Below are 14,171 nucleotides of genomic sequence, written 5' to 3'. Positions count from 1 at the left end.
ACCGTTTATGTTTATTGAATAAACGTTTGTACTTTATTTGTTGGTAAAATTGAGAAGTGCAATAATTGCAATCATTTATGACAACTGGGCGCCACTTCAGTGTAACAGTGAATAAACGCCTGGCCATTTGTGGAAGCTTAAAAAAATAACTTCTACAAACGGCTGGCATGCACATAAACCAACGTTCACTTTTTACATTTTCGATGTATGCAAAAGAGCGAGAGAGAAAATGCTGATATGGCGCCTATATGGCACCGTCAAGAAATGTTTACTGAATAAACATAAACGTTACCAAGCATCACCCTAATGATCCATCTTGTTGGACCATTAAATCTTTTGAAATAATCAATGGGTTGCAAGTTGGACATTTGATCCCCTTTTTTGGTATTTTTATCTTTTAGTCGTTTTCCATCATTAATAACAAAAGCTCATTTACTACAATTATTTTTGTTTAACATAAGGAATATAAAATATAATAGATGTGAGCTCTGAGAAGCTCATGGTCGACTCAATGACATGGAGTCGCCACCCATTTTTTAGAGGAAATGGATCATCATTTTCAAATTCGAAAAATGATTTACTTGCCTCGATAGTGACTCCATCTTCCAGGGAAAAGACACACAACCGAGAGATTTTGGGTCACAAGGATTGAGAGAGGGAAGGTATTAGGCACCCTTCTCTCCAAGCTATTGTAGCAGCCCAATATATGAGTTGCTTAGGCTTAGTTTCATTTGGAGCAAAATAGAAATGGTTGCAAGAATTTTTTAAATCCAAAGAAACATGCTTTTAACTTCTCCTAAGATCGATTTTGAGTTGATGTTATCGGATCTTAGGTACTGATTTCCCTAAAATCCTTGCCTCTCTACTTCTATTCTCAACCAAGAAGATATTGCAAACAATGGTTATCCAATATTTCAGAACCTCAAGTAATCCAGAAAAAAGCTAAAAAAGGACTTACCTTTCGTATGTACCTTGTTAAAAGTTTTCCAACAACTGAGACGAGTTTGAAGAAGTTTGAATGAGATATTGGGATGGATGGTGTAATTTTCGGTTTCAATTTGTATAGCTAAAAACAGATGGGCAGATTGGAAGTTTGATCTTCAAGGACTTTGGGATTACAGAGGTTGGAAAAATTCTATTTTCTCTTCTTCTTCTCCTTTAGGATTCTCCCTTTATTTTTTCCTCTCTCTCTGGGGGCCTCTCTTGGGTTTCCTTCCTCTCTCCCCTTCCTCTCTTTAAGCTCAAATTAGATCAATATTTATAGAGAAAGGGAAGGGGTCTGGTTTGAATTCGCTCAACTACACTGCTTGGGATTTAACAGAGATTTTTCACAAAAATAGGTAAAGATCCTTCAAAGAAATAGATGCCTAGTCAAGGCTACCTATTTGAAAACATTTTCTTTAGTTTGGGGATGGATTTCATGGGTTTTGTGCGTCCAATGGGAGCTTGGGGCGTGCAAGACGTTGCAGCCCCGTATTTGGGGCTAACAGTGGCAAAAAACATAAATTTGATGAACTTTTAAATGTTATTTTGTCTCTTCTTGGTTTTAAGTGGGGGTATCTTTGGGTTTTTAGGCTTTTTGGGTCTATTAAATTTTATTTCATTGGTCCAAGTGTTCTAATGGGTTAAGAATGAGTTTGGCATCAGCCATCACCCTTTTGGGACTTGAGGTTGGAATAAATGACATGGTAATTTAATCTTGTGCGTTGAAATGGTATATTTCTAGTTTAATAATCAAACAAAAGAATCTAGTCGTGAAATTCGATGTGTTAGGGTTTCTTGGGCCTCTAGAAATTGTGGTGGTGTCTGATTAGTCAAATATGGTTGGAATGATAGAGATCTATGGCTGACAAGTTCGGATCAATGGGATTTGTTGAAATGAAATATTTGTTTGACGATAGTCCAAACGGGGGAATTTTGAGCTACAATTTGGTGGCTAGGCATGGATTAAGGGGAAGAGGTAGGTGAATTATTCTATTATGAGAAAGATATGATCAATCTTAGTAATCATTCTAGGCCATCAGAATGAGATCTTGATGTTTTTCAGGTTGATCGTCGTAAATTTGTGGTGGGATTCACTAGTTGATTGCTTCCTAGTGATCTTGGCGTGATGGGTGTATTGGATTTGATTTTAAGGAGTTGGAGTTTGAATATCGCATAAATTGGGGCTGTTAGAAGGGGGATTGGCATGATGAACGGTGGATCTTGTAGTTTAGTCATGCAAATTAATGTGTAACTAAGTCGTGGTTTTCCAAGTTTGGGGATGACGTCTGATTAATGTTCTTATTTTTCCTGTGAATTGTATCAAATGAGGGTATTTTGGGCTTTAGAAAGTGTCAAGTTGATCTGGTTATGTTTCTAAGTTTTTTGGGGTCTAAGAGAGGTGTATCAAAGAGGTAAGGTGAAGGGGCCGAGCAAAAATTGGGTGCTAACAATAAACATTGTCAATTTTTATGTAGACACACACCACACATGCAAATTTTATAAATAAAAAATTCAACACTTCATGTTTATATAAATTTATTACCTATAAGTTAAAAAAATAATTAAAGTTTTAAAACTTTTTTATTTTTTAATTTTATAAACAATGAAGTTTCTATAATATGACTACTGGCTTTGGATTCCGATGTGGCTGAATCCCATCTGACTCCAACCCAATTACAACCCTAAAGACATGGCCAATTTTCTGTAATTTTTCTATGTTGCATACTTATCTCTTTTTATATTTTCATTATATGATTAACGATGTCATGGGCGTAGACATTGAAGGCCTACCATGGGCCAAGATAGTTAAATTGGTAATATAGACCCAAACCCTTATCATATGAAATATAGATTAATGTTATGCTAATCATTTCTTTGTATTATTGTTTTTGTATATGTAATATTAAAATGCAAAAAATATAGAGTACTTCATACTTTATACTATTAGATTAATATAAAATTAAAATTTGAAGAGAATTACTATAATAAAGAATGTTTTCATTAAGGAGCTAGTAAAATTATATGATTTATTTATTTTTAATATTATTAGGCATCTAATATTATATTAATGTTTGAGTTTAGTTTTTTATATTAAATAAAATTTCTAATATAATTGAGTATTGAATTAATACTGAATTAACTGAAGGGATATTTAATAAAAATTTCAATTAGTGGCATTTGAGTTTTTCTCTTAATTACTTTTATCTTTTAAAATTAAAAAAAACAAAAAAAATATATGGGTTTAGGGGAGTGGAGAGTAGGGGTAAGCATTCGGTTTATTCAGTTAAAAACCAAACCGAATGAACCAAAATTTTAGAAAATGAATTAAAAAATTGAAAACTGAGCCAAAACCAAATTAAAGGAAAACCAAAATAACCTAAACTGAAATTTTTGGTTTGGTTTTCAGTTAAAACCATATTTCAAAAATATATATACGATATTATATATTATATATATCATAACATGTAATATATAAATATATATTATGAAATCATATTTTATTATATTATATATTAATATATATAAATATTTATATATTAAATATAATATGTTATATACTATATATTATATATTACATGCTATATAGCATAGTTGGATCAATTTGATTTTTCGTTTAACTGAATTTCTAATTCTGAAAACCAAAATATTTAAAGAACCAAAACTGAAATGTTTGATTCAGTTTTTCAGTTTTAACCAAATAATGCTCACCTCTAGTGGAGAGAGGAGCATTCCTATTATTGATTCAGAAATGGATACAACTCATAGACAAACCTGTGAAAATTTCCCCTTATAAGCCAATAAAATACTCAAATCCTTTATTTTTAATTTGGAAAAATCTATCATAATGAAAAACATGATATCGCAAAGTTTTGACCAATCAAAACTCCTTGTGAATTTTAACAAACATCCACCTAATAATTAGTTGCCACTTTTATGATGATATAAGATTTTTTTGGTACCGTGTCTTTTAGTCATCATAGTTTACTTCCATTTGATATATATATAAGTTTTCTTTGCATCATGTCTTCGAGGCATCATAATTTACCTTTGCTTCCATTAATAATTGGATTTGGACCGTACAAAGGTAATCGATCTCATCAATGTCCCATCTTATATGTGACCCCAGATGCCACTTAACTCATTTTCAAAATAATAAACCAAAACAACCTAAAAACACAAGAAGAGAGACAATTCATCAAATAAAAACAAGACTATGAAAGTTTCCTATTCAACTGGAGCTGGCTACTCCTCGTCCTCTCTCAATACAACCGCCCCACGCTGTGACCTTGCGTCCCCTTGCCCATGGGCCACAGCGCCAAAGCACATAGAAAGGCCGAGCTGTTGAGCCTCCACTGTTTTATTACTTTTATCACAACTTTGTTCTGTTCTCTTTTATCGTTAAAGTTTCTTGGGATTCATACAGTTAGCAGAGCATTGAAGAGTAGACAAGGAAATTATTTAGGGTCCTGGAATAGGAATATGGTCTAAGTAGAGAAGCTCGCTCTAATCATACCAAGAGAAAATCTGAAGCTCGTGTGGTTGTTATTGCCTGCTGGGACCAGAGATCACACTTTAAAAATTATGGTGGGCATGGTTTTTAAAACCAGACAGGACCGGATGGGATGGAAAAACTGGGAACCGGTCATCTGACTGGTTTTGTTTTACCCCAGAATTGTTATTTCATCAAAAGCCGTTGATCGGGTGGTCAAACCATTTAATAGTTTGACCTTTTTTTTTTAAATCTGTTTTTTGTCAAAACAGACCATTCATTCGGTTTGAATGATGAGAACGTTTGACCCAGGAACCGGACCCTGACCGGTTCAATTTTAAAAACCTTGATGGTGGGCCTTTTCCTGATCTTTGGACCAGTTCGGTACCCAGTAGCGTAGAAGACTTGTTTCTTTCAATGCATGTAAGCATCACAAAAATAGTTCATCTAATCGTTCCTAATTTCGAGAGTTTATCTTTCCACATTTACCGGGTGGAATCGTAAACAATTGTTGTTTCTTCAATTTTAGTTTAAAATAGGCCCATTGATGTGATATTTTGTCTTTCTTTAGAAAGTTGCATGTTTTTGTATTTTACTGGACTCACTCTAAACATAAGACACATGAGATGTACGTAAAATTATTTTGTTTAAAATAGTCCCATTGATGTGATGCCTAAATGCATGGCTGGGTTCATAAAATTTAGTTGTACGTACAATTATTTTGTTTAGGACGTCCACTACCCGCATGTAGGTGTGTCAATTTGATTGGATGAGTCCACTAGAAAAGGATCTGATGGAATCCAGTCCAATGAATTTTTAATTTGGACCATTTTGGATCGGTTCAGAGAGTGTCCAATATGTTTAAATTTTTGTTAATTTAGTTAGATTTTAAATTAAACCTGGTCCATCGACACTAATGTTTTTATCTTCTATCAATGCACCAGATATTAATTCAATACAATATAAATTCGTTATGGATGGACCAGATGAAGGGGATGAGAGGGATCCAATCATATGGATGAAATTGATCAATATATAGACAGTGGTTCTCGTTCTCTTCAATATATAGACAGGGAGAGGGAGATTCTGCTCCTTGTGGGTTGCAATTTAGTTGGTGGCCACAGAATTGTTGGAAATGGGTAGAAGGCCGTGCTGTGTAGAAGAGGGGCTGAATAGAGGATCATGGTCTGCTATCGAAGATATGATACTCACTAGCTACATTAATCTCCATGGAGAAGGGAAATGGAGAGAGCTCCCTAAGAGAGCAGGTAAATTAATTAGCGACTGAAATTATTTGTTGGTTACATTATTTCTTCACCCAACACACTTATATATATTTCGTTGCATAGCCTGATGTCTTTTCTTGCAGACGATCGATAACGGTGGTTTCTGTTACTCTGTAGGTTTGAAACGTTGCGGAAAGAGTTGCAGGCTCCGATGGTTAAATTATTTGAGGCCAGATATCAAGAGGGGAAATATTTCCAAGGATGAAGAGGATCTCATCATCAAGCTTCAGAGGCTTCTTGGTAACAGGTCTCTCTCTCTCCCTCTCGATATCGATCTCAGTTGAACAGAAGGCAATATTGGGTAATTATATCTGAAACTTTTGGTGTTTCAAGAGGGATGAGGCTTCATATGGTACTACTTAATATTTCAATTCATTTGCAAGAAATTATGAGATTTATTGCTTAAATCATTTATCCCTTGGTGCAACTCTGAAGTGCATTCTCAGAATATAATAATGGACTTCTGCTTTTGCAGATGGTCCCTCATAGCCGGAAGGCTACCTGGACGAACGGATAACGAAATCAAAAACTACTGGAACACCAAACTGAGCAAGAAAATTCAAGGCCAGACGCCAAAGATACGGATTAACGGATCTGTAGAGAAGAAGGCTGCAAGCGAATCCTTCGTTAGCTCAGAAACTCCTCCTGTAATCGGAACGAAAGCCTCGAGATGCACTAGGGTTTTTCTCCCACGGCAAGAAGGAAACGAGATAACGAAGAAGAATGGAGAGTCTTCTCGGGACTGCAGCAGGCCATTCTCTTCATTCCAACAAGTGGGTGATGATTCTTTGGATATGCTGGCGGGTTTTGATATGAACGAGCTGCTTTTTATGTCGGATGATCTGAACTCCAATTGCTTACAGATTTGCAGCGATGGGATTCGGGGAAGCAGTAATTTGGTCATTGGAGAGGATGGTTGGAATATCTCTTCTTGGTGTTTAGATGATCCCTTCTCAACTGGTACTGATGTAATGCTTCAGGGTGGTTCTGGTAATGAAGCAATACATGAAAATTGCAGTATTGACACTCTTCAACCTGATGAAGCCTTTGAGCTCAAGATGCTGGCTTCTTTTCTCAGTTGATTGCATGGATAGAGCAATAATATCTTCCTACGAAACTGGAAATAAATTTCTTGGAACTGAACTCTATTAGGCTGTGTTTTGCTTGATGGAAAATAAGATAAATAGAAAGTTGAGCCGTTGAGGGAATGTTCTTAAACAAAACTTCATCTCAATTTTCTGTTTCACTCCTATTTTAGTCTTAACTAGTCTGTCGTTCTATTTCTTTCCGGCAAGATAAAAGTTGTTCTTGTCGGCATGGAAAGTCCCTAGTGTTGTCTTCTAAATGCTGAACCCTAAAAATTTCAGCAAGAGATTTCATTCGTTGAGTTGTTCAATGTAATTCTTTAACTTCTTTTTTAATAAACTCTTCAATTGAATCGTTTCATCAACCTAAAATAATTGTCAACCAGTTGTTATCAATATGGTTATTGTTTTTTGTCATAAAGTGTTGAAATTTGCTAATAAATGATAATGGAGTTAGATATCCCTCAATGGAGTCCAAGATCAATATAATGGAGTTCATGCATTTTGCAACATTAATTAGTTATAAATCGAAACTAACTTAATAACTTAAATTAAATAATTCTATAAATGAATCCATCCTAATGCTAGCGCTAGACGATTCATGTGGGAAGGGGTGTCAATGGACCGATTTTGGGTTGGACTCCGTCCAAATCAAAATCCATTTAGATGGATTGGATGGACCAATAAGACATATATATTGAATCTGGACGGATTGAACGGACCAATATGATATATTGGATTGGACTTGGTGTAAGATAGTGTATGTTCTTAATCTCTAATCAGATTGATGTATTTGATGATATTTATTGTAAATGAATAAAAGTACATAATTGATTCATGTGTTATGGTATGTTTCTGTGTAATACTCTTAAGTTGGACATGTATGTGTTATTTTAGAATCTTCATAGTCATTGGATAAATCTGGGGAGATTTATCCTGTCAAGGCTGACACTAATGTACCGCCAAGTTGGTTGGGGTGGGGTGGCTTGCCTCAGATGCCAGGGTGAGACATGAGGTACATACAGTGTGGGTTTTCTTAAAACCCTGAACCAGACCAAAACTCCAGTATTGCCCTGCACCTTAGAGATAGATGGGCAAAACTGGAATGTTACAGTTGACCCCTAGACACGATTATGGTTCTACACAAGGTGTCAGATTGGGTTGTCTTTGATATACCAATATGTGAGATTCTTAGAGGGGATCAAAACCTGAGTATGTTGGGACAGTCCGAGAATTCATCTGAGTGGGTGATCATAGTTCATATGGTGTCGATTAATACTTGTTCTATTAACATGCGCTACACAACCCCAAATCTTCAAGTGTCTCACACTTGGTTTCTTACTAGTCCATAGCTCATATGGAGTCTTAGTAACGGATTTAGTTGGAACTTAATTTAGCATGTAAATCGCAATCTCTAATGCAAAACCCCAAAAGGATGTGGGTAACTTTGAGTGGGCGATAAGTGATTGGACTATATCTAATAGAATCTGATTTCTCTTTTCTGACACACCGTTTAATTATGGTGTAGCAGGAGGAGCTAGTTGTGATACTATCCTATTGTCCTTTAAGTAGTCTCTTAATTCGTCAGAGAGATACTCGTCGCCTCGATCTAATCGAAGGGTCTTAATTTCTCTACCTAACTATTTCTCAACTTTTTGTTTGAATTCTTTGAACTTTTCAAAAGATTCAAACTTATGTTTCATTGGGTACACGTAACCATATTGCGAGTGATCATCGATAAAAGTTATAAAATAAATGTGCTGGTTACGTGTCCTAACATTCAGGGAACCACAAACATTAGTATGTATAAGGTTAAGTGTGCCTGTAGATCTTTCAGGCTTATCGGTAAATGGTTGTTTTGTCATCTTACCCTGAAGGCAAGGTTCATAGGTTGGAAGATCTTTTATAATTAGAAAATTCAAAGGACCATCCTTTACCAACCTTGTGATACAATTTATATTTATGTGGCCAAGTCGGTAATGCCATAGGCATGTGGGATTAACTGTATCATGAGTCCTCTTTTTGGGGATTATTTCTAACATAGTTTAGGTAATGTTTATTTCAAGAGAAGGATAGAGAACATAGAGACCGTTCTCAAGTTTTTTGTATGTGAGGAATTTGTTATTCCGTTTAATAATAACCACATTACTGAATAAGAAAGAATAACCATCCATGCACAATTTTGAGACAAAAATCAAATTTCTTCTTAAATTAGGTACGAAAGACAATCTTTAAGTACAATTGTTCATTCTCTTAAAACTAATTCTACAGATCCTATGGCTGTAGTTGCAACTATTGTAGAAGTCCCCAAGTAGAGCATCACTTCTCCATTACTCAGATTTCTGCTTATCTTGAACCCCTGCAGTGAGTTACACTCATGAGTTGAAGCCACAGATTCAATGCACCAGGAAGCAGAAGTGACCAACAAAATGGTCTCTATGATAAAAGATTTGAAATTACCTTGCATCTTATTCTCCAAATATTGAGGACAATTCCTCTTCTAGTGGCCGGTCTATTTGCAGAAGTGACAGGCATCCGATACTTTATCTTTCTTCTGCTTTATAGTTTTGCTACTCTTCTTCTGAGCCTTCTTTTTAGCCTTCCGCTTTTTCTTGCCTTATTTTCCACCTTCAACAAGCATGGCTATCGGCTTATCCTTATTAATCAGTTCTTCAGCCCTCTACAACATATTATTGAATTCCTGAAGGCTAACATTTAGTTTATTCATGTTGTGATTCATGATAAACTGATTGAAGGAGGGAGGTAAGGAATTGAGGACAGCGTCAAATTTGGTGTCATGATCTAGCCCTGACCCGAGAGCCTCCAGTTCATTAATATAATCCATCATCTTTAGACAATGGTCATGAACCTGTTGGTTCTCGGTCATCTGTGCAGTCATAAACAATTTTCAGACCTTTTGTAGAGTAGAACGATTCTGCTCTTCATACATAGTCTTCAAACAATCCAATATAATCTTGGACACTTCGATCTTATCGAATTGTCACTATATCGGATTGTCCAAAGAGGCTATAATATAACACTGGGCAAGAGAGTTTTCCTCTTCCCATTCTTGATACTCACTTCTTCGAGCCTCCGAAGCCCTGTCACCCGAACAATCTGAAGTAGGGTTCTTAGCAATTTTGTCCAATTTCTTGGACGTTAGAACCAGCATAAGGTTTCGAAACCAGCCAGCATAATTAGGGCCTTTCAGTTTGTTATCATCCAACATTTTGGTGAAGTTTTCGTTTGCCATTTCTAGTAAAGGAGAGGCAGATTTGTAAGTCCACAACCTAATTGATTCATGTCATCACATAGAACTTTTAATCAATGTTCCATTTCCATTTTGGGCATCTCTGAGATTCCTTCCAATCTTAGTGACGGAGACAGTTGTATCTCTTGAAATGTGGGAAACCACAAGGGGTGCATGGAACCAACTATTTCAGCTGTAAAACCCCATCACCTTTTATGAAGGATCTCATCCACTCATCTTATGAACTTTCCCTTTGGCCTCTGTCAGATAAGGTTTATAGCCATTATGAGATAGGCCCCTTCCACATCGGTCTATGATACCCCTATCATCTCAATAAGTAATCCAACCAACTGCATTAGCAGATGGATAGCCCAATCAATACAGTCAACCTTCGTACTAATGATGGAAGGCCTTTAGAGAATTCATCATATGAAGTTCCTTATCACATGCACTTATATTTAATGGAGGGAATGGAAACTCCCTAGATCTGATTTAGGTCAAACCAAAGTGGCTCCCACTAGCTTTCGTAAAACCAGATTTAGATGGGCCCTAAACGACTAGGGTTCCGCACGGTTCCTCTTGGGGAGGAAGCTGGTGTGGGGCCCACTAAGCAAGGAGATCATCCAATGATCTTAAGGACACCATGGTAATGATGTGCATTCATCCATGGTGTGTGAAAGAGCTACTATCGAATTAGCATGGGCTAAGTGCTTATGGCCCATGAACGTAGCACATCACACATCCATACATCACATGCATGAAATCCATGAAATCCAATCATAAATAATTATAATTGGATTTCATGGATTTCATGCATGTGATGTATGGATGTGTGATGTGCTACGTTCATGGGCCATAAGCACTTAGCCCATGCTAATTCGATAGTAGCTCTTTCACACACCATGGATGAATGCACATCATTACCATGGTGTCCTTAAGATCATTGGATGATCTCCTTGCTTAGTGGGCCCCACACCAGCTTCCTCCCCAAGAGGAACCGTGCGGAACCCTAGTCGTTTAGGGCCCATCTAAATCTGGCTTTACGAAAGCTAGTGGGAGCCACTTTGGTTTGACCTAAATCAGATCTAGGGAGTTTCCATTCCCTCCATTAAATATAAGTGCATGTGATAAGGAACTTCATATGATGAATTCTCTAAAGGCCTTCCATCATTAGTACGAAGGTTGACTGTATTGATTGGGCTATCCATCTGCTAATGTAGTTGGTTGGATTACTTATTGAGATGATAGGGGTATCATAGACCGATGTGGAAGGGGCCTATCTCATAATGGCTATAAACCTTATCTGACAGAGGCCAAAGGGAAAGTTCATAAGATGAGTGGATGAGATCCTTCATAAAAGGTGATGGGGTTTTACAGCTGAAATAGTTGGTTCCATGCACCCCTTGTGGTTTCCCACATTTCAAGAGATACAACTGTCTCCGTCACTAAGATTGGAAGGAATCTCAGAGATGCCCAAAATGGAAATGGAACATTGATTAAAAGTTCTATGTGATGACATGAATCAATTAGGTTGTGGACTTACAAATCTGCCTCTCCTTTACTAGAAATGGCAAACGAAAACTTCACCAAAATGTTGGATGATAACAAACTGAAAGGCCCTAATTATGCTGGCTGGTTTCGAAACCTTATGCTGGTTCTAACGTCCAAGAAATTGGACAAAATTGCTAAGAACCCTACTTCAGATTGTTCGGGTGACAGGGCTTCGGAGGCTCGAAGAAGTGAGTATCAAGAATGGGAAGAGGAAAACTCTCTTGCCCAGTGTTATATTATAGCCTCTTTGGACAATCCGATATAGTGACAATTCGATAAGATCGAAGTGTCCAAGATTATATTGGATTGTTTGAAGACTATGTATGAAGAGCAGAATCGTTCTACTCTACAAAAGGTCTGAAAATTGTTTATGACTGCACAGATGACCGAGAACCAACAGGTTCATGACCATTGTCTAAAGATGATGGATTATATTAATGAACTGGAGGCTCTCGGGTCAGGGCTAGATCATGACACCAAATTTGACGCTGTCCTCAATTCCTTACCTCCCTCCTTCAATCAGTTTATCATGAATCACAACATGAATAAACTAAATGTTAGCCTTCAGGAATTCAATAATATGTTGTAGAGGGCTGAAGAACTGATTAATAAGGATAAGCCGATAGCCATGCTTGTTGAAGGTGGAAAATAAGGCAAGAAAAAGCGGAAGGCTAAAAAGAAGGCTCAGAAGAAGAGTAGCAAAACTATAAAGCAGAAGAAAGATAAAGTATCGGATGCCTGTCACTTCTGCAAATAGACCGGCCACTAGAAGAGGAATTGTCCTCAATATTTGGAGAATAAGATGCAAGGTAATTTCAAATCTTTTATCATAGAGACCATTTTGTTGGTCACTTCTGCTTCCTGGTGCATTGAATCTGTGGCTTCAACTCATGAGTGTAACTCACTGCAGGGGTTCAAGATAAGCAGAAATCTGAGTAATGGAGAAGTGATGCTCTACTTGGGGACTTCTACAATAGTTGCAACTACAGCCATAGGATCTGTAGAATTAGTTTTAAGAGAATGAACAATTGTACTTAAAGATTGTCTTTCGTACCTAATTTAAGAAGAAATTTGATTTTTGTCTCAAAATTGTGCATGGATGGTTATTCTTTCTTATTCAGTAATGTGGTTATTATTAAACGGAATAACAAATTCCTCACATACAAAAAACTTGAGAACGGTCTCTATGTTCTCTATCCTTCTCTTGAAATAAACATTACCTAAACTATGTTAGAAATAATCCCCAAAAAGAGGACTCATGATACAGTTAATCCCACATGCCTATGGCATTACCGACTTGGCCACATAAATATAAATTGTATCACAAGGTTGGTAAAGGATGGTCCTTTGAATTTTCTAATTATAAAAGATCTTCCAACCTATGAACCTTGCCTTCAGGGTAAGATGACAAAACAACCATTTACCGATAAGCCTGAAAGATCTACAGGCACACTTAACCTTATACATACTAATGTTTGTGGTTCCCTGAATGTTAGGACACGTAACCAGCACATTTATTTTATAACTTTTATCGATGATCACTCGCAATATGGTTACGTGTACCCAATGAAACATAAGTTTGAATCTTTTGAAAAGTTCAAAGAATTCAAACAAAAAGTTGAGAAATAGTTAGGTAGAGAAATTAAGACCCTTCGATTAGATCGAGGCGACGAGTATCTCTCTGACGAATTAAGAGACTACTTAAAGGACAATAGGATAGTATCACAACTAGCTCCTCCTGCTACACCATAATTAAACGGTGTGTCAGAAAAGAGAAATCAGATTCTATTAGATATAGTCCAATCACTTATCGCCCACTCAAAGTTACCCACATCCTTTTGGGGTTTTGCATTAGAGATTGCGATTTACATGCTAAATTAAGTTCCAACTAAATCCGTTACTAAGACTCCATATGAGCTATGGACTAGTAAGAAACCAAGTGTGAGACACTTGAAGATTTGGGGTTGTGTAGCGCATGTTAATAGAACAAGTATTAATCGACACCATATGAACTATGATCACCCACTCAGATGAATTCTCGGACTGTCCCAACATACTCAGGTTTTGATCCCCTCTAAGAATCTCACATATTGGTATATCAAAGACAACCCAATCTGACACCTTGTGTAGAACCATAATCGTGTCTAGGGGTCAACTGTAACATTCCAGTTTTGCCCATCTATCTCTAAGGTGCAGGGCAATACTGGAGTTTTGGTCTGGTTCAGGGTTTTAAGAAAACCCACACTGTATGTACCTCATGTCTCACCCTGGCATCTGAGGCAAGCCACCCCACCCCAACCAACTTGGCGGTACATTAGTGTCAGCCTTGACAGGATAAATCTCCCCAGATTTATCCAATGACTATGAAGATTCTAAAATAACACATACATGTCCAACTTAAGAGTATTACACAGAAACATACCATAACACATGAATCAATTATGTACTTTTATTCATTTACAATAAATATCATCAAATACATCAATCTGATTAGAGATTAAGAACATACACTATCTTACACCAAG

At 36.7% G+C, this 14,171-nt stretch overlaps 1 protein-coding gene across 1 annotated transcript; it reads left to right on the top strand.

Annotated features, from left to right (window-relative positions):
• Window positions 1–5,569: 5,569 nt before the first annotated feature.
• On the top strand, window positions 5,570–7,082 carry LOC148843942 (transcription factor MYB1-like). Its single transcript, XM_088960013.1, has 3 exons — window positions 5,570–5,742; window positions 5,878–6,007; window positions 6,236–7,082. Exons 1-3 carry the CDS (start codon window positions 5,610–5,612, stop codon window positions 6,840–6,842), a joined length of 870 nt encoding a protein of 289 aa, XP_088816139.1. The 5' UTR covers window positions 5,570–5,609; the 3' UTR covers window positions 6,843–7,082.
• The last annotated feature ends 7,089 nt before the right edge of the window (window positions 7,083–14,171 follow it).

This window comes from Nelumbo lutea, chromosome 8 (assembly GCF_056320005.1).
Source record: "Nelumbo lutea isolate HS-2025 chromosome 8, American lotus-T2T, whole genome shotgun sequence".
NCBI classification, from domain to species: Eukaryota; Viridiplantae; Streptophyta; class Magnoliopsida; order Proteales; family Nelumbonaceae; genus Nelumbo; species Nelumbo lutea.
The sequence above is the reverse complement of the archived record's forward strand: the minus strand, read 5'-3'. Positions and strand labels throughout refer to the sequence as shown.

What these genes read in the sequence shown, in the direction of transcription:
- LOC148843942 (XM_088960013.1), top strand. Translation starts at nt 5,610, where the DNA reads ATGGGTAGAAGGCCGTGCTGTGTAGAAGAGGGGCTGAATAGAGGATCA. An exon ending in AGAGCTCCCTAAGAGAGCAG is followed by an intron (nt 5,743 to 5,877) that starts GTAAATTAATTA and finishes GTTACTCTGTAG; the next exon opens with GTTTGAAACGTTGCGGAAAG. An exon ending in CAGAGGCTTCTTGGTAACAG is followed by an intron (nt 6,008 to 6,235) that starts GTCTCTCTCTCT and finishes CTGCTTTTGCAG; the next exon opens with ATGGTCCCTCATAGCCGGAA.